The following is a 24,555-nucleotide window of genomic DNA, read 5'->3' on the forward strand; positions in this document are numbered from 1 at the left end:
GACATTTTTTTTTTCTTTTGTCTTTTTTTTTCTTGTTTATTTTGTTATCACTGTTTTTATCCTGCAGGGAAATTACTACTGAGGAACTGACTTCCATCTTGGTTGCAAAATTGATTATGTTCTACCCTTGGAACCATTTAAATTAGTTGTGCTGGGGGCCTGAAATAAAATGTTATTATAGCAGAAGAAATCCTCAAGACTTCATGTCCTAAGCTAATAACAAATCCTGTCAAATAAAGCCTATCCAACCCTTTTAGTCTAAACAAATACTCCAGTTACAGTTTCAGAAAACATTTGCCTTTTGAGCAAAATTGGTTTGGTTGTTAGGATATTTTTAAGCAAAAATAGGGACCAGCAAGGTTCCTTTCAAAAGGCAAAATCAATGGAATAAATGACATTAACATGTGAAACTGCAGTTTGGTGCATACGACAGTATTAAACATTTTTGCAATAAAAAGCCATCGGACTGGAACAGCTCAGCTTTCTAAGCTGATAACATTTCAGTGAGAAAATAACTTTAATAATCCCCCTGAACATCATATGCATGCACAAATTATTAGATTAGACTGTCCTAGTTATTTGGTTATTACAAGGCTTCTGCAGGAATCACACCCAAGCCACAGGAAAACACCGATTAAAAAACTCCAAAGTCTAAAGATAGCATAATTACCAGAGGAAAATCAGTTATTAAACAATAATATTTAAAATAAACGGCAGTATTGAAAGGCTTTTCCAAAATGTGTTTTAATAATAAGTTTGTTAAGCCTTGGAGATAAATAGACAAACCAGTATAAAAACTAGGAACTTGTCTTCCAATTAAAACACTGTTCACAGCAGGAAAGGGGACAGAGTGAATCAGGGAACCCTATGGCTTTGTAGTTTCTGAATCAAACCCCAAGTTAATTTAATTAGATTCTTCTCCCCTATATTTCTATCTTCCCCTTCCTCCTCCCTTTCAATGTATGACCTGTTTTTTCAAATCAATTTGGCCAGCAGGTATCCTTTTCATAATTCCCTCTTCAGTGGGCAGAAATGGATACTTCCAGAGAGCCAATTCATCCCTATGGCCAATCAACACCTAAAGAGGATGGATTGAAGTCTTCCCTGGAGCTCCCTGTCTGTTCAGATGGTGAGCTGAATCCTCCCCCCATCATTCACATGGCTGAGGACCTTTCCTCAGACAGCAGCTTGAACAGAGAGCAAATAACTTCCCAATCAAATAAAGTGTTTCTCCATTCTAGCCAGTGAGTGACAATATACAAGAGGCAACTAGGGCATAGCTCTTTTTATCCTCTTCATTGAAGCAAAAGTCAGGAATTTTGCTTTCTTTTCTGTGCAGAACAATTCCCATTTGAGCTTTAAAACCCCTTCTCTTCCCATCCTTGCTCACAGCCTACTATTCATATTGTAGAAGGTAGAAGAGATGAACCAATATCTTATTAGTCTTGGAAAGGCATTTAAGGTGTATTTCCCTCTTCCTTGATGAGTGCCAGTGCCACAGATTTTCCAAGAGAAAGACTGGCATGATTTTGTTTTTGCTATTCCTGCAGTTACTGTGGCATTTCTTTAAAGGGCCCAAGGCTGTCAGGATGTGCGAGGTGGATTCTGAATAAACTCCTGTGCACAGTCCTTAGATGTTCCTATTGTAGCTCTCAAATCATGTTTGACACAGGTTGGAGCTAGATACCTCCCTGCACATAGAAGAGGGGATTCTGGGCATGAGCAGAACTCAGCTGCCCAGGAAGTGTTGAAGTCAAACAGTGAAGGACCTGCTGAACTTGGGTTAAGCAGCAGCTGAATAAGGGCTTGGATCTTTTCTGTATCTGTGATCAAAGGGACTGGATAGAGAGGAAAGATGAAACAAACACTTCCCTCCAGTTAATTTTTATCCCTTTGTACAGCTACTGGGTGAAAAAGAAAAGAGTAAATACTTGTGAGAACTGGATTGCTAAGGCCAAGAGGGGAACATTGCTGAGTCGAGTTGAAAGAAGGAACATACTATGATACAGCAAATTACTTTACAGGCCATTGGACCTAATGCAGTCATGAGAATTCACCTGCCCTATAAAAGTGGGTTGTTTTCCTCAGGAAAGAGATTGTGAGGTTTTATTGTAGCAATGGAAAATCAGTGCCAACACACCTGCTTCATGGCAACACCGGTGCCAAGAGGAATATTGACTTTCTGCCTTTCTAAAGATATATTGAGGAGTACTCAAAAAATAACAGCCTTCAGATAAGAATGCAGAGAGCTTCCCAAGAGCTCAGCAGATCCTCTGTGGAGACCATTCTGTGCAGCAATGGCTGCTGCCAAACATGCAGAGCAGCTCTGACAGTATTCACTAAGGATAGGAAGCTTTTGCTTGAGGATGCTTTGTGCACCCCTTCCTCTGGTAAAAGCACATTAATATTGACTGAATGGCACTGATGGATTTTGATGGGATGTGCATGAAAAGGAATGGGGTGAGCAAATTTGTTGGAGAACCAGGCCCTGCTTGTGGCTTTTTCTAAGCTCTTCTGCAGTTAGTTGGCAGCTGGGGATGTTAAACAGATGTGGGTTTGTTAGAAATAGGATCTCTGTCAGCTCTGTTCCTTTGCTCCCCTCCCACCTTAACACCACTTAAGGTAATTTGTACCTGGCACATGACCTGTGTGAGTAGGACTGAGTGGCGGTGATGCCCTTCCTCCTGGCTGCCCTCACAGTTCAGACTGGGGCTGGGCTGCTCTGGCACACAAAGCATGTCAAAAAAGCAGACTTTAAATTTTAATTTCCGTACTTTAAAGTGTTTTTGTGTAGGAGTTTTCTGCACTTAAGCTTCCTGATAGGCAATCGATCAAAGTCATGGCTGCTGAAATAACTTTAGGTTAAAGGTATGCTTTAGGCAGAGTAAGTGCTGCAAAATTGACAAATATGTTTACAACATAAACATTGTATTGACAACTTAAGCAAAAATTTCTCTTGCAGCTGCATATGCTGAAACATCTCCCTTGCCCTCCCCTCACCTTACCCATGAGTATGGCCTGCTCTGAAAAAACCTAAATCTTCACTGCTTTTTATTATGTCCAAAACCAAGCTGAGAGCAGCAGCCAAGAAGCAGTGGGCACTATTATTGCACGTTTTTTCCTTGCCTATCTCTCATTCTTCTCCTGTTGTGTCTGACAGTGACACAGATATGCATTTTTTGCAAAATGCCATTTGTAGAATGTTAATGTTGCAGAGTCTTAGGAAAATTCTTCAGGGTTTCGGCAGTTCTGTGGAACAGTCAGCACTGTGGATTTGGAAAGGATGATCAGAACTCTAAAACACGGATTAAGATTTCATTCAGAGCTCTGCCGCTGGCTCCTCCTGAAAACCTGGGCAATGTACTTACCATATACACACCTTAATTTCCCTATTTGTAAAATGGAGCTCAGACTATTTTCCTACATTGCACATACTCATTGAGAAGCAGGCAGATTATCTTCTTTAAGACTCGTCATTAAGATCTTTCAGAGGAAAGAGGCAGAGAAATACTCCTTTTTTGAAATACTTGTAATTTGAAATACTCCTTAGTCTTTGAGTCTCATTAGATGCAATCTACTCTCTGCTAACTTGTGATGTTCTATGCAAAACAGTTCTCTAATTTTCTTTTGTTTGTTTAATTTTCTATCTCCACCATAATTGTAACTGATTAAATGTCATTTCATGTGAGAAACATGTAACAGGGTTCACCAGCCAGGCAAGTACTTCCCCATAGCTCTAACATGATGGAGTAAGTGTAAATGAAATTTCTGACATCTATTAATAACTTATCAAACTGAAAGAGAGCTCTTAAATATAATATGAAGTGTGTCTCTTTGTATTTCTAGCCATGTGTGACTCTCCTCAGAAACTTGATAGTGGAGTTAGAGTTATTAAGTGGTAGGATTTTTCAAAAGATTTGTTTATTTATACTGAATGTGAATACTGGGTAACATGGCAATACAATCCAGGCTTCTGTCCAGGACCAGCAGACTCTTCTTTTGATGTAAAAGGAGTCAAATCTGTGTAATATGTGCTGAGTCATAATGGAAATGGAGGTTGTAATGACCGCGTGGATATAAATGATGTAGGTGTGAATTCCTACATCTAAGTTAGTAGCAGGAACATTGCATTCTTACAATGCTGTAAGAATATTTAGTGCTGGGAAGAAACCTGGTGGTGAGCTACTATTACCCTAGACTTACCAGTAAGGCAAATGCCCACAGAATGATTCAGGAAAGATACATGTTCATTTCCAGTTAAGCAGATAGAATTCCTGGCTTAGGCAGTTCATTAAAATCTCCTGAAAGAGTAATAGTTTGACCCTGATCTTCATGACTTAAAATTCTGACCAATGTGTTTTCTGAGATTCCTTAGAACTTTAGGAGAGAGAGAGACTGGGGGTGGGGTGGGGGGTAACATGACTCACTTCAAAGCTTTGTTCTTCCCCAGCTACTTATGGAACTGACAGGGGGAAAGCTATATAGGTTGTTATTTATATGTAGGCTGTTTTCTTCTCTTGCGTAGGCTGACTCGGGTTTGCAGCTTCTTTTAAGTTACACGAGTCAGCTGAGCATGCCAGAATTGCCTGAGAGTCAGAACAACTGTTCCATTTTTCCTTCCTCTCCCACCTCTGACACGTGCTGTGCCCAGCCTGGGGAGCTTGGGCTCATGCAGTGACTGTGCCAGGTGTCCCCAAAATGGAGGGACAGCAGACAACAGCTCTGGGGCACCAGGTCTGTGACTTTGCAAGAGGGACAATCCCAAGCCAGAGCTTTGAAATGGATGTCCCTTTACCTTCTTCTCACAATGAGGTGCCACAAGGGATTAAAAGTTTTAGTTGAACTTAAAAATTACCCATGTTTCATCAGAACATGAATAAAACAAGAATTTTTTTTTTTAATGAACAAAAGTCAGAGCAACTAGATAAGATTAAACAGGAGTGCAAGAGTTCATGCACAGCTCTTCTCTCACTTACTGTGTCCTCAATTACAGCCATCCCAGTGATTTTAAGTGGCAGAAAACTCAGTTTGGTCCCCTCTGGGCTTTCAGGAAATTATTTTGATCATCATCTCTGAGAGTTTCTCAGTGCAGTTTCTCCAGATCCCATATCATTAAGGCTTTTGAGCCTTCTCTGTATGAGTAGGATTAGCACTTCCCCAAGGATGCAGAAGTCTCTCCTCCTTGTAGGTTGTTCAGTCTCATCTATTTACTGTTTTACAGACACAGTATATGACACAAACTAGGAATACACACACACACACAAAAAGAAGTAAAGGGACTATACTATCAGTTTTAATGCCATTCTTGTAGCAAGAATGTAATCCAACACATCATATGCAAGACCCTTTACATTTGTAAATAGGAATAAGAAAACCAGATGTTATCTGGTCCTTACTTCCTGCACAGATGAGCAATCTCCACTGTGAAACTTCACTGAGCAGTAGTGATATTCGCAGTAGCTCCCTTCAGGATTGCAAGCTCCCTCCTGGTTGTCTCCAGCCTTTTCATAAGGTGAGCATTCATCTGTCAGTATCATGAAGTCATTCTGGCAGTGAGATTTTGCTTGCCACAGAGCAACAGAGTTCAAGAAGCCTTGAGCAGTGGTATCAGACTGGCATGAAAACCATTCCCTTTCCTTGTGCTACAGTGCTCTGAACCTTGAGGGCCATCCAGCAGCCTGTGTGAGACGTGCCTGTGCTGTCCTTCAAAGAGCTCTCCATGTGTGCTCCAGACTGCTTCTGTCCCTGGCACCGAGTGCTGTGGGTGCTGCTGGTGCTCAGTGCTGTGGGGCTCCTTGGAAGAGTCTCTGGCTACTTTAACTACAGCTGCAGACTGCAGAACCAGTGTAGCCACCATGGCTTTAGAAAAGGGATGAGGAAAAAAGAGCAGCTTGGAGGAGTAAACGTTGGCCATCGGGCTAAGCAATCAAATAAATTTCAGAAAAGAATTTTCCTGTTATGAAAGTACAGTACTTTCGCTCAAAGTTAAGTTGAAAAGGGAATGTAGATGTGCTCCATACATGAGAGTGCATGGCTAAAAGGCTTCTGCACAAACATCTATCAGTGAGAAGCAATGGTGTTCTTAGTTATTGCTTTGATTATATATTTGTACTGAGTTTCTAACTATTGTGACTCAAAATTATTCCACTCAGCCTGAGTGAAACATGTGATGACACTGTTTTGAACAAAGCTCTTGGTATCAGAGTGCTGGAGACAGTTTAACATTACAGCATGAGTCAGAAAGTTCTCGGATTTATAGCTCGGGTGAAAATGAAATTGTGTGAAAAACATGATAACTGCAAACAAAACCTTAGTATAAGACCCTGCTGGAAGGAAAGGTCCAGGATTTGGGACAACCAATTTTTACTCTAAATCAGTAGAGTTTTGTTTTTGTCTTTTGAATCACTGAGGAGACAATTGTGCAGCAGCCCATCAAGTTATTAGCATAATCAAAATCTGCATCAGAAAATGAGCATGAAAGGTGACTCTGTCTCTTCTGTGCTTAAGTAGCCTTGTGAGTCCTTGCAGGTGTTCCTGCTGGTTCCACACGAACACAAAAGGGAGACTGCAATAAATGAGCTCCTCTGCAGGTTTTTCCCAAGGGCTGGTCTTCCACAAAGGGATTGAGAGCATAATTTACTTAACAATATCAATTGATCAGACATCTCTGGCTGGAAAAGACAGAGAAATCTTGATTAAGAAGTACTACAGAGAAGAGGATAAAAAGATTACTACATTTCAGAGAATATGAACAGGAAAAACAAGGAAGAAGGTACAGGCCAGTAGTTTCAAACTGTGCAGGTCTGTGCACCACAAAGCCTGGTGCTCCAGGAGCCCTCAGGCCCAGAGTTTTCTCCAAAAGAGGTGGTGCAGGTGGCTGGTCTGTAGCTGGTTAGTGGGACCCAAGAGTGGGTCAGGCAGGTGCTTGGTTGGAGGAGTCCATGGGACAGTATGGATCACTCAGCTTCCTCCACCATCCCAAGCGAGGTGAAAGACAGAGGTCTGGGCATGCAACCTGTGTTTCACCACAGGCAGTGTTGATCCCAGGTCCTGAGCCCACAGGCTCCAGCTAATTTGGGTGTGTGATAGGTGAATTTACATTAACGCAGCAGCGCCGATCCCTCTAGGATATGGAAACTGATTTAGTTAAATTAAAAAAAGAAATCTTTGCATGAATCTTGCTAAATGCTGCTGTTCATTCCACTTTATCTGAATTCCATTTCCTTTCATCTAACCTGCCCTCTTTATGCCATTTTCTTTCTTTGTGTTTATTAATATTCAGACCATCAATTTCTTTCAACGTACATTCTCACCTTTGCCATATTCTATTATTCCCATTATACATCCTCTTTCAATTCTGCATTTCCTTAAGTGCTTTACTGTACATGAATGTGACTCACTCGCACTTACAATTGGAATTGGACCATGTTATCCTGCCAGAGCCTGTTTTCTTTGACATCAGTTCAGCTTCAAGATCTGTTTTTACAGATGTTTATATTTTTAATTTTAAAACTATTTTTTTTCAAAGATAGAAAGAGAAGAAATATAAAAAGACAAAAGAATTTTCATAGACTGTATGTACAGATCTATTTATGATACCATTATTGTCAGTAACAAATTGCTTAAATTATCCAAATATAAAGCATTTTTTCCCTTTCCAGTTGAGTCAGATAAAAGAAGCAATTCAGAATCCAGAGCCAGAAGATATGCTAGATAAGAATAATTAAGTGGCTCAGTAATAGTAAGTAACCGATCAAGTAATAGTTGAGAAAGAAGCATGTGGAGTAACTGAGTAATGTAATGACCCACCCATTCTCGGGGTTTTTTTTTTTAGTTTAATTTTGTATTTATTATTGATAAGGCAATTTTCTCTGACCAAAGGCTTACTCTGATTTACCCATCTCTAATCTAGAGAGACTGGCAGTCATAAAATAAACAAATGACTTTTCCCACCAGATTACATTGGTGAAAGTGCTAGGAAATCCAGAATTTAGGAGTATGATCTTATGGAAGAATTAGAAAATTACCTCTCTTTTCACAAAAAGCAGAGACCAAAAGTGGAGGAAAAGAAGCCATAGGCATCTTTTTATAATTTTAGGGTTTTGTTGTTTGGTTCAGTGCATTGGATCGCTTTCAGTGGTTCACTTAGTTTTGATCACAACAGGAAAGGCAGCCCAGAGAAGATGTTGTAGAATGTTCTGAAGTCGGGTGAGATTTAACACAATTTTTATGCTATCCAATGAAGAAATAACACCTGAGCCTGTATGTATAGCTGCACACGTTCTTAGCATTGATCACAATAGCTTCCCTGCCATACTCCACTTCTGTGGTCCTTACCTGCTTTACTTGGATGGAAGAGATTTGTTCCTATTGCTACAAAAATGAAATCCTGACTTCTTATTTGATAACAGTCATGCACTGAGTCAGTTAACTCTTCAAAGGTCAGTGAATAATGCAATTTGGTGCAATTCTTCCTAACTGAATGGCAGGGGTAATAACTGAACCTGCATGGCTGTGGCTGAGCTAAATGAAGATTACTTTTCACCTGAGGCAACTAAAGAACTTTTGGATCTACAAACAAAAAAAGAGTTTTCTAAAGCTGAGTTAACAAAAAAAATTCAGAAAAGCATAATCATAGCAGGAAAGCTGGCCTTACAGAAGTAGGCATTCTGCGGTGCTCAGATACATACCACATTGAATCCTGATTTCAAGTGAATCTTAAATAGAAACGCTTCTTTGGTCAATATCAGCATTTGAATCTCTTTATGAATTTAATGACAGTGTTCAAAGATCAGGCCAGTGGTTCTTGCTAGCAAACATGTAATCTTTCTCAGTTTTTTTTCTCCTTAGTGATTGTTTTTATCCAAGCTCTCAATCATGGAAAAATTTACCACTTAGAGTCCAAATATTCAAGTGAGCATTTAAGGACATTAAAGAAATATTATCTGTTGATTTCACTGGAAAGGAAGAGCAAAATCTTCTCGCTGTAAACAAGACCCAAGACTGACATTGTCATCTATCTGCAAGGGCTGACAGGATATGTTTTTACCAGTACCTTAATGCAGCCACATATAATTCTCAATTTGCTCTGAGCTCAGCTCATGTGTGGGGGTGTTTCTGTGTGATAAATGTCTTTCAATTACTTAGCAATAAGAAGCTGCTTCCTTGTAGCAGAGACATCAATCCTTATTTGTCAGCTTTGTAAACTGATCTCCATGGCTGCACCAATCTGTTGATTACTTATTTTGGTTCATACACAAGAACCATTACAAATATTGGCATTATTTATTTTATTTCGGCCAATATGAACATGCTGTATTTACAAGCCAAATGAAGGGCATTGAGAAGTGCTAAGATGGTAGGGCTGGTGGAAGGTGGTAACCTGTGGTGGCTGTGTGAGCACAGAATCCTAAGGTTTTTGTGGGGTTTTTGTGGGGCAGAATATTTCTTCTCCCTTTGACTGTAGAAAGCTTTATTGGAAATCTGGTTGGTTTTCAAGGGAAAAAACAATACTTAATAAAAAAGTTTTAAGTGCATATTCAAGACCAATTTCTTGAAGACAGAAGAAGACTAAACATACAAAGTGAGACCAAGGAAAAGAGCAAAGCTATGCAGAATACAGGTGATGAGAAGCTGATGTTTGGTGTGCAGGTTTATTCCTGTGACAGCTCAGGCACATTCTGTGGGTGTTGCTGGCTTCTCTGAAGCCTGACCAAATGGTGCTGCCTCTGCCCATGGCATTGGGTGGTGTCAGGGCCTCTTGGTCTCCAACACTCCTGCAGAGCATGCACTTGTTGGCCAGCTCAGCCATAATCTTTTCACCAAGAGGGCAGAGAGACACAGACAGGCTGAAGAGTTGCAAGAGGCACAAATTGCTATTTACACATAGCGTTAAAGATGTGTATGAGCTGGTGGGAGAGGTGTCCCCAGACTGTTCCTCCCCAGTGTTTTTCAGGATCAGGGCAATGAGAAAAGTCAGCAGTGTCCTGGTACATGCCAAAGTCATAATAAATAATGAGCAGAGAAAATTTCACTTTTCCCCTCTCGTTTTTCTTTAGTTTCAATCTGTTTCCACTGGGGGCTAGGGCTCTGCTCAATCTTAGTTCCACTCTACCATGGTTTACAAGGCATGAACTAAACACAATTCTTAGGTGGGCCACCAGAACCTCCAGTTTCCAAATAATTTAGCATTTCAGTTCTATACTTTGTTAACTATTTCTGCAGCGGTCTGAGTGGGGCTTGAACTCCTGAGATATGAGACATTTCCAGACATTATTGTCATCTTAGAGGCGTTACAACAAGCAGTTGACTATCAATTTGTAAAAGCAGGGTTTTGACCCTGGTTATAATTTCATTTAGTGTTACTTGGTGCTCACTGACAGAGGTCAGCCTGTCCCTGCATCATGAATGCACAAGAAAATCTCACAGTTTGCTCCCTAGCTGAGCACCAGCACCATTTTCTGTCCAAATCATAAGCCTTTATTTTCTCAGCTGTAACCTGTTCTGTTAGAAAAAGTGCCTTAAGCTATCACTCAGACTTCTTTTTCTTTGTCTGCAAAATAGCCCTACTATTTTTAGAGAAACTGAGGGCCTTTGAATCACAGAATCACAAAATGGGTAAGATTGGAAGGGACCACAGTGGGTCATCTGGTCCAAGCTCCCTGCTCAAACAGGATGAAGTGGAAATGCTGCATCCTGTCTTAAATTTACTCTACAGAAAGAATGAATTCTCACAAATAGGAAAGACAAGGCAGCTACACCATATGATTGCACAAAATGACACATGATGAGTATGCCAATACTTCATACGGCCTTGGGAAAAAAGCCCAAGCAGTACTGGCTTCACCGATCTGCAAACTGATTTGTATTCATGGTATTATGTTTTTCAAAGGTGGAAATACACCACTTGGGAAGGAAGATCAAAATGTGTCAATAGACTCTGCCCATGCTAAAAAAAGGAATATTTTATTGCTTTTCTAAAGTGGCTTTACCTGGAAGACAGGTTTACTCCTTTTTTTTTTTTTTTTTAATTCCTGCAGTTTCTTGGACTCCAGCCCCACTCTGAAGTTGGGGAGCATCTTGCTTTCTCTCTTCAGTGGGAATTGGATAGAGCTGGCACAGAAGTAGCTGTGACCACTCACAAACCAGGCCTGTATTTTTGGCATCTTGGCCTGGTTAGCACAACAAAAATAGCCTAGGCCTACTAGTGAATTTTGTTACTTGCCTGATTGATCACCTCTTCTGGCCCCTGCCCAGGGGGCTCTCTGAACATCTTTGGAAATTCCTTAACTCGCTGATCATCTTCAGAGACTTGAAGAAAATTTCCCTTTATCTTTGAAGGAAAAACAAACCATAAATATTTCCCATACATTTCCTGGCTTGAATGCAGTCAGCATTTATTTCTGCATCAGCAGTGAGTGGGAGGTGTAGCATCTCATGACTTGGCAGAACCAGCAATAGAAATAGAGCAAAAATGTTTGGATGAATAGTTTATTCACTAAAAAAAAAAAAGGCAATTTTGGGTGGCTGGAACAAGTTGTGAATCCCTGCTGAGCAAGGTGGACACTTTCATATGGAATCTGAATAATAGAAGGAGGGTAGTACTATTTTGTTCACCCTGTTTAAATTAAACATTTCTTGTTTCTTGTTTTGTTTTGAAAATTGCCCACTTTTCATTTAAAGTAACTTTTTTTTCAGTTTTGATTTAAAATGATACTTTATTCTATTTCCACCTTTCCAGTCTGGAAAATTCTTTGGAACATTTTTCTCCAAGAGTTTATTTTAATGCATGGGAGAAGTTAATTTCAAATTGTAAGATTTCATGGTAGCTGAAAATTTTATTCTTTAAAAAACCTTGACTAGAATATGGCATTGTGTAAAAACAGAGGTTCGTGGCTTCATATCACAAGTAAAAGCTATTTTTTCATAAGATTCTACCTACCAAAATAAGTGGATATATGTTTTTTAACACAAACTGAGTACCTTCCACTGCATGTGGAAAGTATTTTCACTGTGTAGAACGCTGGGAGTGGATGGATGTGTCTTCATTTCCATTTTGCATTAGTTTGACAGAATCAGAGAGTTAAAGCAGTTCCCTGGCTTCTCATGAGACTGGCATTGTAGCAAAAACAGAGCTCACATTTGGGTTGATTCAAAAATGTCAACAAATGACAGCTGCTGAGCTGCAGAACCCATGGCCATGTTTTCCCCTGGATTCTCTCCACAAAGGCGTTCTTCATTCTGGTGGTGACACACGAGAGCTCTGGGAGAGTCACGGTGACAAAATAAAAACAGTTTGAGAAGTGGAAGGTTTAATCCCCTCAAGTCCTTCACCAACAGTGTGATTCTCCTTGTACTTTCATTTCCAGGAACTTCACTGGGGCCAGTGATGCTACAGCAGGGTGTGGAGAACAAGCTGGTCTTTTTTTATCCAGAGGGTATGGCCAAATAACAAATGAGGAAAATTATGAAGGGAAAGAAGCAGCTTTGTCACATTAACTATACTTAGCCTTACCATACTTGGCTCTTGATGCAGACAGCTCTAATTTGGAAAAAGTTCCCTCATTAGCTGGCCCTAAAACATTTACAAAGCATCTGAATAATTGATACAATTTATGGCTTTATTGGTGGGAGCCATTAAATCCCCTCCTCCCAAACAGCATTAGGGAGGAAGCTTGGCAACATGCAGTAAAAAATGGAGCAGCTATTTAAAGAAAGTAAAGGACAAGAAAATCTTATTGAGCTTTCTGAACATGATAACACTGAACAAGGCAGAGTTTCCAAATATCCACTTCTAAAAGTATCTTATAGTAAATGGAGCCAGTGTACTGTCAATGTTACAGGCTTTTCAGTGGAAGTTTTACAAGGTCTGCCTTTGAAACAACCCCACTTATTTTTTATTTTATGCATGCTAACTTAATAATGTCAACTTGGAATTTGTATTGTTGCTGGATTCTGTGCTGCATGTGAAATTATGGGAAAGGTGGCAAATGCTTAGGTAACAGTCTCTATTACATAAGGCTCATGTGGGGTCATTTCTGTTATTCTGCTCTGCTCTGATTAGTTTTACATCAAGGTACTGGCTAACAGAAATAAATCATAGGCTTTATCTAGCCAAAGTTAGTGTGTATCAAATATACATGTATACCTGAAATAGCCTTCCAAAACTCCAGTCTTGGTCAAAAATGAGAGACTGGCATTTTTAAGGTACAGTTTATTTGACTATAGTGTAGATATCTATGTTCCACTTAGAAGAATTTTGTCCTAAAATTGCTTGTTTCTTAACATCAATTGAAAAAAATCCTCCACAGTGCTTTTTAAGTTAGGTGAGAAGAAACCTCCAACAAAAAATCAGTCTGCACTGTCCTACCTGTACTCAGCAGTGGGTATGGAGCATGAAGCATGGACATGGTAGTTAAGGAAGCTGGAGAGAGAGTACTGTCTGATGAGTCATTATCAAAGCCGATGCTATAAGCCTTCAAGTTGAACAAACATAGGAGTTTTAATGCTTTACTATGATCTGGGGGAAAACCCCCTAGCTGATAATGTTGGTTTTGAGTTTGATGGAAGAACCTGCCTGAGCAAAGGATGTGTCTAGGCTTTCATGATTTACTCAGTTTGCAGACTCCAGCTTCTATGAGCATGTCAGAAAATTACATAGGTTTTTAGGCTTTGAGCAGCACAATGCTGTATATACTGAGGATTCATAGGTAAACTAAATAAATTAATTTGAAAACAGAGGTGCCAGCCTTTACTCATTGCAGGATTTCACCTTTTATTTATTTTTAACATGGTGCTGGAAGCAATTGCTTTCTGTTTTCTCATTTAAGGCTGTGCCATGGTGTGGCCCTGGCCAAACAATAGAACAAGCTATGTATCTGCCAAGGATATCGTGATTCTCTGATTCCAGCCCAGCGGGCTGGAGTTAAAATAATCCAGCTGGCTCAGCAGCTATGGGGATGCCATTTATGGTAGCACAGTATAAGTGGCAGGACGACTAACTCAGGGCTTCCTTTGTCATTTTGCCTTCCCTGCTTTAGGCCCAACAGGACAGGATTTGCACAGTCAGAAATGCTGATTCTTCTGACTTCAGCTCCTTGTATTGTGCTGTCTCTGACAGCACAGTCCAGCTGTTTATTCATGTTTAATACATCTCCTAAGGCCATTTGTAAAGGAAACAAACTGCCCCTTCAAGGAAAGCAGCAAACAACCTAATCTCAGCTGCATTTTACACAAATTACAGTGACTTGATTCCTACTGTGCCTCAGCCTGTGGCACAGAGTGTCTGGGACACTGTTGAGTTTTCTCTGGTTTTCACAGCTGCTCAGTAAAGACATAACTTGTACAATTTTTTATGTGTGGGGGAGTGAGCTGCATACCTGCTGTGTATCTAATTGGAAAGCACAGATTCATGGTGTCACCTCAGCCTGCTACATGGCAGCCTGTGTGAGCTGCATGGTGGGCATTGCCACATGGAGCTGCACTATTGCTGCTGAAAGGCATGTTCCTCTGATGCAGGCTGAATAACAGTACTTGGCTCCTCTAAAATGTCGTTCTCAGTGTTCAGGATTTGCAGGATGAAGCTCTGTATCCTTTCTGTTGTGCTTTAAATGGCAGTTCCTCTGCTCATTTTGCTTACTGAAGCACATAGTGCAGTATATTCCATTTGATATTAACAAAAGCTCTTTTATGGACTTTGAAAAATGATGCAATTCAAGCACATGGCAAATAGGAGCAAAACCTATTTGCACCTAGAGGTGCAATTTACATCTAGAGGTGTGATTCCTTCCATCACAGAATGGTTGTCCAGCCAAAGAGTAAGGTCATTTTGTATGCAAAGGATAGAAGCGGAGCTTTCCAATGTGGAGGTTTGGTCTCCTTAACATGTGTCAGGAACACAATATCCTTTTCTGCTGCCTTTTCAGACCACTATATGTTTTAGCTGCAATGAAATGTTTTGCCTGCAGGTTATTATCTAAATGTTTATAATATTTTGGGGTTTAGGTACAATCCATTTTGCCTATCTTGATTCATCTGTATGGGGGTGCCATGGGTCTCCATCAAACTGAGGTGACCTTGAGTATCTGAGGCATCTCCAAGGCACTGGTTAATGTGAGATACTGAAGATTTGTTCTCTGCTGAATTAGCAAATGGATGCTCGGTACCTAATGTGTCAATTTGCGATGCTGTTATTTAGACAACTATGTAAAGCCTCGTGTGCCTCTGCCTACAGAGGTGTTCTAAGCTCCTCCTTACAGACATGAAGAAGAAGAAACTCTGTTTGGGTGTTATTAATCTCATTGTAGAGAAGACATGTAAAACAGTTCAAATGCCTTGCATCCTAGATATGCCCATTGTTCTTCATTCCTTGATTTATTTATGTCAAAGTAATTTATGCAACTAGCTCACATGTACATTGTAGACATTAAGTCAGATCATTGTAATTCCACTCAGGAGGTAATACCTGATAAACAAAAGATACAACCTGCTGTTACCTAATCATAAGATCTCTGCTTAAAAACTGTAAGACTACAAAGAAAGGCAGAGTCCAAACACCTATGGAGAATGTGCCTTTGATATGCATAGTGTGTAGCTCATTAATTGGCTACTGTTTGGTCCAGTGTGGGTAATATGATAAACATCTTGTGACATTGCAGTGCTGTAATATATCTGATTTTATTGTGGACCAGTCAATTAAAATCAGTCAATTAAAAGAATAGATTTTTACTAGAACAGAGGCAGCTGGTATTTGGGTATTTTTAGTAGATAATATCTATGAAGATTTATTTTTCTTATAGAGATGTTGGGTAAAGGTCTCAAGCAACTAGGATGGAATATTTAATTGTAAAGTTGTATCAGCCCATACAATAGAATACCCTGAGTTTACTTTGAGGTTGTGGATACCAAATATAGCTAATTAAGCATTATGGTAACTGGTTCATAAAAATTTAAAAAGGTGAAACCTATAAACTTCATACAATTTCTTTTAGGTTTTTTATCATATTTTATATTTGTATTCTTTTTTCCAAACTTTGAATGTGAGATCTTTCTCTAAAGGCAATAGCTCATTTGTGTATTCTTTGTGGGCACTCATTTCCATTAATAGTGGAATTATGTATTTTTAATCAGCCAATGAATTAACAAATCAAAACACAGAACAAGAAAAACCCACCTCATGGAACTCATGCTGTGCAAAAATGTGTTTATTTTTTTCACATCGACATCTTCAGCTTAGGGAGTAGTTTGAGATTTAACACGCTGTGTCCTATTTCTTTCTAGGTCTCCTATGTAAAAGCTATTGACATTTGGATGGCTGTGTGTCTTCTCTTTGTCTTTGCTGCTTTGCTGGAATATGCAGCAGTCAACTTCGTTTCACGGCAGCACAAAGAATTCCTGAGGCTTCGGAGAAGGCAAAGAAGACAAAACAAGGTACAGCTGCTCTTTACCTGGGGAGACTGAATGTGCCCTGACTGCCCTGCTCATGTGCAGCTGGTTTCTTACCTCACTCTTGCCCTTGCAGGAGAGTCTTTTTCTAAAGTTTCCTTTTGAGTGATTTACTCCTTGATAAAGAGCTCATAATTGGCTGCTGGGTTTATTTGCAGTATATTAAGTTATTGACAAATGCCAGTATTGGTCACCAATTCCATTTTCTTCTCTTCATGCAACTGCTGAGGCAGCTGGACCTCTACAAATACTGTGCTACTACGTGGCACCACCAGAAGATAAGGAAATGTTGGATGCAATGACACAGATAAAAGAATGATATTATCCAGGTGTGCTGTCATCAGAACATGCCTGAGATCTGTCTCTTCTAGTGCTGCCCGAGCTATCCTAAAATGGGAGATTTCCTAGGATAGCCATTGCAATGATTGGCAGTTCTGCCCTCACTTTTACACCACCAGCAGCTGGTGTCTTTCCCAACTGAAACCAGAAAACATGGCCATTTTAAAAAAGGAGAAGGATTAGGAGAATTTCCTCTCTGGATTCTGTAATTTCACACTTTGCGACCAATGCAAACTTCAAATTTTTAGCAAAATACCTCTTTGTAAGTGTCATTATCACAGAATTTTATGCCAGTGACTGACATATAGAAGAGGGGATTGTTTGTAACCTAGATATCAGTCTAGAAATAATTTTAGGAAGACTGTCCATCTGTCTTGGGTTGTTTTGTTGGTTTTTTTCCCAGTAAATGGGAAGACAAGAGTAGACATTAAATTGAATTTTATTTGAGTCATGATCATTCCCATGTCTAGAGAATCTGGAACTGTAAACTCTACATATATATTTGCTAGGTGAAGTAAATATTTGCTTGAGCTGCACGAGTGCTTCAAGCCACAAATAATGGTTTCCTTTACAAGAGGGATGACAACAATGGCACAGGGCATTTGTATTTTGACAGGTCTGTCTAACAAATGTTCTGTAGCTAATGTAATATTTGATGGATACTCTGGGAAGAAAGCTGTTCTCTAGTTTAATATCATTGTCAGATGAATTGAGATTCCAATGAAGATTAGATTACAGGAGAGAGCAGAGCTGCTTGCCTGTCTACAGGCCACACGCACTGCCACTGGAAGCCTTTGTTTTCAAACCCAGCATGGCAGCAGCAGAAGCTTCTGTATGGCATCTGTAATTTCATTTTTGGATGCAAGATCTGTTTTTGTGAACAAGTAGCCATCCTTGGTAAGTAACAGTATCCAGTGACATTACTCAAGTTTATGAGATTTTGGTCTATGGAAGTGGTCATTCATCTGCTTCGAAAGCTATTATTTTGGTGACTGTGAAAAGAAAGTTATTTAAAACCAAATCATCAGAAGACTTGTGTTTATCCTAAGCCTCGTGGTGCATGGATTCTTTGCAAAATAGGTAACAACATAATTAAATACAAGGAAATATGCAGCTGAGTAAGTGAGACCTATCCATTTGCATAGGCTTGCTTTTTTCCTATGAATCTGCTTGCACAAATTTCAAAATAGGGAACAATGTTACTAAGGCAGTTTCTTTAGGAGGTATTTTCTGCACCTCTGTACTTGATTTTGTCTCACGATTTTCTCAGTTTATTTTGCCTTGAAGTGATTCTCATTGTTTTGCATGATGGTCTTCTCTAACCAAGCCATTCTTCTCTTTGCCTGTTGTGTGTGTGTGTGTCGTCATGCTGCTGCTGTGGTATTCCCATTCTTGCTGCTGCTATCTATGCTGACACTCTGGGGACAGGCACAGACTGTGGCTGTTGGGAATGAGAGCGTTGAGTCCGTGCGGCGCATGAATGGCTTGCGGAGCAAAGAGTCATCAGCTTACGGGACAGTGAATCAGATCGGCAATTCAAGTTTGAGGGTAAAGCTGTAGTGAGAAAGAGAAAGCAAGAGAGTTTTAGTACGTGCAACGATGCCATAAATCAGCAAAATGGACCATTTTGATTGGCATCACTGGTAGTCTCTTGCATTCTCTTTGCTAAATGCCCCCAAAATATACAGTGCTGTCCCCAGCATGAACAGCAGTTTCATGTTGTACATTCTTATGGCCCAGCCTTACGCTTGCTTTTTACTGTGGCTGGGCTATGCCACCCCTATTCCAAACCTCTTAAGGAAAGTGCATGCATATTCAGCAGCTTGGTCCTGTGTAAAGATAGAGTGAATGGGGTGGGGGGAGAGGGCCATAGGAAATGCCTTGAGACAGTAAATCCCACATTGTGTCATGTTTCAGATAAGTGTGTTCCAACAGAATGTGGTATGTATAACAAAATGCATTTTTGTTGCTGTGGTATTTACTCCTGAACTGTCAACCTGCAGCCTTCCTCTTTGTGATGTCCCAAGCTCTGCTTAGTGGAATATGAATAGCTATGAATGAAAAAAGTATTTCCTTGGTTTCTTTTTATTTGCTTGGAGAAGAGCCATGAAGTTGAAATCTTTTACATCATGTAACGTAGCAGATCAAAACCAATATGATAGCAGCTGATGCATCCAGATTAGGGGTGAGTTGTGGAGGTAATAAAATCAATGATGGAGAAAGAAACAAGCTTAGTGTGCAGCTCACTGCTTGCTACTAGTGGCTGAGGAATGAAATGTGTTCATTTAAATAAAATGGGACTGGGGTTTTAATCTTTCAGGACTTGATTTCCCAGAACAAAAACATTGTCTGAGCCACTCTTGAGCTGTAAAGGGCTTCCAACTTTGATCAAGCTCTGTGAAGTCATGTTATTATAAAATGCAGATGAATTCAGTGAATTTTGTACACTGTAAAGGGACTTAGTAGCTTCCAAAATCAAAGCAAAACCCTCAGTTCATATTACACAGCAAAATTAAGATAGAGGGTTTACAATGCAATAAATCATTCACTTTCAGAGCTACATCATCAAGCAGTAGAAGAGACCCTTACTTTCTGGATACTTTCTATTGTAGAACTAATAATATTTACATATATACAAAAACTGAATATAAAAAGAAAAGAAATCAGGAGCTCTCTAGGAGATATGACCAGTATTAGTATGCTTCCACTGAAAAGCTGATGCATACAGCTACAAAAGAAGTCCAAGTACTCAGTGCTGCCTATCTCACCAATTACAAAGTGCTGGTAGTTCAGCTAAAGTTTGTGTAAGTTGTGGTTATCCCCTCCTTTAGGGAAGCTTGCAGAAACCTCTCTTCTCCCTTAGAACATTGTGCATTACACAGACAGCCAGGGCAGTACTCAGAGGGGCTGTGTTGCTGCAGTGCTTTTGCTGCAGAGCCCTAAGAGCTGGAGCTGCTCTGGTATTGTTTTTCCCTGGAGAACTCCCATCACATAACTGATGTGCACTTGAGAGGTCAACAGAGGAGATGTAGCAAGGCAGAGGTTTCTGGAGCAATGCTACCATGGTTGCAGCTTTCTGCTCAAGAGAAGGATATTTATGCACAGAAGAGAACATAGGAGCAGAGCCTGTGGTGCCACAAGGAGCCTCACAAGCAGGGAACTTGATTTGTTGAGGTATTGCTCACTGAACCAAAGCTTGAGTTGAATGCAAATGTGAAAGTCGTAGTCAAGAGCAGACAGTGTAAGAGTGTGGTTGAGTATCTATACTACATCACTCAGTTCTAATCTAGGGAGAGGAAAAAGGTGCTGAAGCTTGGCCACAATTCCTGGATTTGCAACTGGATCTACAAGACAAGAAAATACCTGTTCTCAGTTTTGTAAGCCTGTATCTCTGGCACTGCCTTTGTTATTGTCTGTGCTGGGTCTTGTTCTTCTTAGTGCTGCAACCCTCAGACCAGTTAGTCTGAGCAGACATCTTAAGAGACCATCAAATCTCCTAAATCAAGCATCAGATTGTTAATGTTTTTCTATGGAAAGTCTGGGTTGTATTGTTGATCGTCCAGAAATTGTGTTACAGATGAAGCATTTGAAAAGACAGCTTTATCAGGACCTGTTGGCATCTTCCACACACAAAAGTCCCTATATCCTCAGGTTATCAGTGCTTCACTCTGTCTGTCTTCCCCACACAATTTCTCTAGGAGGAAGCATTCAAAGTTTGTCCTAAAGGTTCATGTAGTCTTTCTGCTCAAGTTAAATACATCCATCAGTGTAAATAAACTTGTATTCAATACTTGATTGCTGCAAGAAATGGTTGCCTATTTCTTGTATATCATGGTACAATAGAGAGAGTACAGGCTGCAGAAGCCAGGAGTCTAATGGTACTGAGGATGTAGTGAAGTTACATTATATTAAAATATAAATTTTTTATGGTGCCAGATCACTTGAAAGAAAATAACTTATATTAAAAATATGATTTTTAATAATTAGACATTATTTCTTAGTTTTCAAAATGATGGGTTTCCAGGGAAGCAGAACTCTTTACTCAGGTTCAATCATCCCTTTTTGAAAACAATAATTATTATGTTATATGATCAGTAGTCAAAATGAGTCACAGTACACTAGTATTCATATCATCATCTCAAAGATGACTTCCTAAATTATATGTGTGATGGTTACCAGTGTGACCAAGACTAGGGGTTAAGTTTGGGACCATTAGGGTTAAAAGCAATACACTGTAGCTTGAATGAAGAACTGTGCAGCTGGAAGATGTGACAGGTTCAATCCCATGTGCAGAGAGCACAGAGCAATACAAATAACAATGCTGCAACCAAGGGGGCTCATATGCATGCAGATTAGCAAAGGGGTCACAAATGGTGTTTTCAAATGAAAGAGCTGGGACTGGGACTAAGTGTGATTACAGAAGCAAGGGATAACTCTCTAAGCAAAGCTGGAAGCACCTGGTCAAATTCTTCAGAGAATTGTTGGCCCTTGGATGGAGCTGCCAGTGGTGAAGCAAGTACCACAAAAGCCCAAACAAAGTTACTGAGATAATACAGTATTTCTACCTTTCAACAGGAGAAGAGATGCATTGAGCAACACCAGCTTCTATAGACCATCTCTATCATTTTAATCATACTGAAACCCCTCTGTCAGATCCCCCAAATAATTTTCTAAGGTTTTCTAGACTTGCCCCTAGCAAAAAATCAGTGCTTTCAGCCTGACTTTGCCTTTAAAGCACTTGGCACTGCTGTCCCTGGTGGGAATGTTTTCCTGCTGTCACCGTGCGCAGCGCATTCGGTGGGAGGATGTGTGCGCTCCGCGTTATGTAAGGTGCCGCATCATGTGAATAATGGAAGTGCTCAAGGAAAGCCCTTTTGCTGAGCTATTTTTGGTACTCACTGAACAAGCTCAAACACACGAGTTTCATTGTGAAAAATAGGAATCTGAGTCTGAATGGCTTTTTCTCTCTCTCTCTCTCTCTCACATCTTGCTTACTTAATGGATTAAAGCGCATGTAGCTTCTGCTGTAGATAAACACCCTCAAGATACTGTGGTTACTTTTATTTCTCCAGGGCAATTGCATTAGTGCTTTAATGTAACTGTGCAGATAAAAATCCAGTAGAGGATAAACACAAAAATTTATCATTTAGCTTGAAGTTATAGTCCCACATACAACTGCAGTGAATATTTAGCTGTAGTTAAACAATAGACACAATTCGTTGCACCATGTTGCCATGTCACTTTGTGGCTTTGTCTGAATGTCCTTTTCTGTCTTTTTATATTGAACATGAATAAGCTAAGAATGGCCCTAGTTAATATCAGTGGAAGTATCTGTATTGTTTCTAAATGGACATACCTCACGTACTTTAAACATTTAAAAAACCCCGTCATCTCAAATTTGAAAATTATCTTGATATAAATCCTTAGTCTAGCTCTAGGCACAAATCTAGAGAAATAAGTTCCCAAAGAAAGAGCAACCTGTAGGAAAAAAAGCAATTCAGCTGTGGGGGTGGTATCCAAGCAATGGATCAAAAAATTCTAATAAGAGCAATCTGACCAAATGGAGACACTAAGTTTACTGGAAATGTAGATTTTTCAGTGAAAAGCAGACACAGACAAAGAAACAGTGGAAGAGAAAAATTGGGTTTCATAGTGTCCTGTTTACAAGGGTAATTGAAAGAGAAATTGAAGATTTTTCCCTCCCCTACTGGAGAAGGGAAGGTTAAAAATTCTAAACAATTTACTGTGTTTTGTGTGTTTTATTGCATCAGACACAAAAAGATGATGGACTATGGTGGGGTGGATTTTTTGCCTCAAACCAAGAAATAAAGGAGAAAATGGATAGTTGCATTTCAAGGGAGAGAATTCTGAAAACCAAATAAAAAACCATGAAACATTTTGTAACAACAGGCAGACTAATTTATGGAATATGTCATATCAGTTCCTGAGAAAGTCCCAAATATCTAAACAATAACTGAAGTGGGTAAAGTGCTAGTGCACAAGCTGGAGTAATGGAATCTAGGTACCAGAGTAGAAGAAAAGACAGGAGAACAAAATCAGGAGAAAAAATTAGAATTTCTGGGGGGAAAAAACCCCAAACAAACAGCGCCAAACCAAACCAAAAAGAAGCGATAGCAAACCAAACCAAACCAAACCAAACCAAGCAAAAAAAGAAACACAAAGAAAATTACAACAAGGATCCATGGCTAATGTAGAAAGGGTGGAAACCAGAGAAGTGGATAACTGGTGGGGAGAAGGTAAGGCTGCAGAATGATGAATTTTTATACCCCCTGAATTTGTCAGCAGTACAAGTGGTACTCTGTGGGGCAGGGGACAGATACTGAAACTGTAGGGACCATGCATGGCACCAAAGCAGCAAGCAAGCAGGACATGATGCAGTATAATTACTCACATTGCCCAGCTTCCAAATACTTAAACAAATTATTCCTTATGGTCTAATAGGATAGGAACAGGACATAAGCTACAGAACAGAAGTATTACAGTATTTCCAGTCTAGGGTGATGAAGTGACTGTGTGCTGTACCACATGGGACAGCTAGGACTGGAAAAGTCAGGACTACTGGATAAAGTTTTTTCTTGTTTGCTCAGTAGTGGAACTTTGCTTTAGAAACTCTGAGTCCTCTCTTGTACCTACCCAGCATGCAGTGGCTGAGAGGATCAGCTCTGAACTGACAAGCCTTAGAGACTGAAGTTTGCACTTCACTCAAGTGAGTTTGTCCTGGAAGTTACTCATGAACAGCAGGAGACACACCAAAAATGAACTCTGCAGTTTTCCAGCTCATGAAAGGTACTCTCCAGCTGGGTGCAAATGTGTTATTTCTTATTATACCTAGGGGAGAGTGCAAACTGAAAATAGGGCAAAGGAAGTTAGAAAGAGACAGGAAATGTTCTTATTTTGAAGCTTTAAAGCAACAAGTAGCTTTTGAAGAACCATCTGCCTCAGGCACCAGATACAATAAATCCGTGGTTCTCTGGGCTAATATAAATCCAGATCTGGCTTGCTCAGGACTAAAGCCCACATGGAATTGCATAGGGAACGTCAAAGCCGAGAAGCGCTCTTTGCCATGTGGAGATGAGTATCCAGTTTATTAGCTTGAGACAGGACACTGTTGGGATCAGCAACCACCCAGGCAGAAAAGAGCCTGAACCAACCCCGCCATAGGGCTTTATGCCCCAGGTGATGGGCGGGGAAAGAGGACTGTGGCCAATGGGATGCCATTAGGGAGGGTGAGGGGAGGGGCCACCTGTGGGACAGACCACTAAGGGAGGGGGGGTATGGGGACAAACCATTTGATGAGAAAGGGGGAATAAATGTGACCTGACATACCCAGTAAAATTTTCCCATCACCAGGGTAAAAACACCAACTAAATAAGCTATTTAGTGCACTACAACAACCAGATTTTTGTTTTCCAGATTATTTTAGAAAATGGTGATTCTTTGTCAAATATATGTTAATGATAAAAAATATAAGGAAAGTAGACTTCAGAAGGAGTATGTTTAACCTAAGCTGCCCTACCCAAGACTCCAGACAGAGAGTGAAAAACTATCACAATCTCAAGATATAGGCTTAGGCAGCACAGGAGACAACTTCACCCCAAACTGGTTCCTTTGTTCTTTCCTTGTAGGTAGCTTATCTTGACTCTTTCCATGCCTAGAGTCAGCACCCAGTAAGGCCTTGGTGTCAGGGTTTCTCACTGCTGTGATGGCCAAGTCCTCTTTCCAATGGAGGAAGTGAAGACACCAGGAGTGGAG

The 24,555-nt window shown here is 40.1% G+C and overlaps 1 protein-coding gene across 4 annotated transcripts in view; it reads left to right on the top strand.

The window, feature by feature from the left end:
• The window catches only part of GLRA2 (glycine receptor alpha 2), a 121,280-nt gene that overhangs the window by 76,016 nt on the left and 20,709 nt on the right, over positions 1 to 24,555 (top strand). For all 4 annotated transcript variants that reach the window (XM_066545385.1, XM_066545384.1, XM_066545383.1 and 1 more), the window contains exon 8: positions 16,279 to 16,428. In XM_066545385.1, coding sequence (XP_066401482.1) covers positions 16,279 to 16,428 — 150 coding nt within the window. The remainder of the gene's footprint in view (positions 1 to 16,278; positions 16,429 to 24,555) is intronic.

The sequence above is a fragment of the Molothrus aeneus genome, chromosome 2 (assembly GCF_037042795.1).
Source record: "Molothrus aeneus isolate 106 chromosome 2, BPBGC_Maene_1.0, whole genome shotgun sequence".
Lineage (NCBI taxonomy): Eukaryota > Metazoa > Chordata > Aves > Passeriformes > Icteridae > Molothrus > Molothrus aeneus.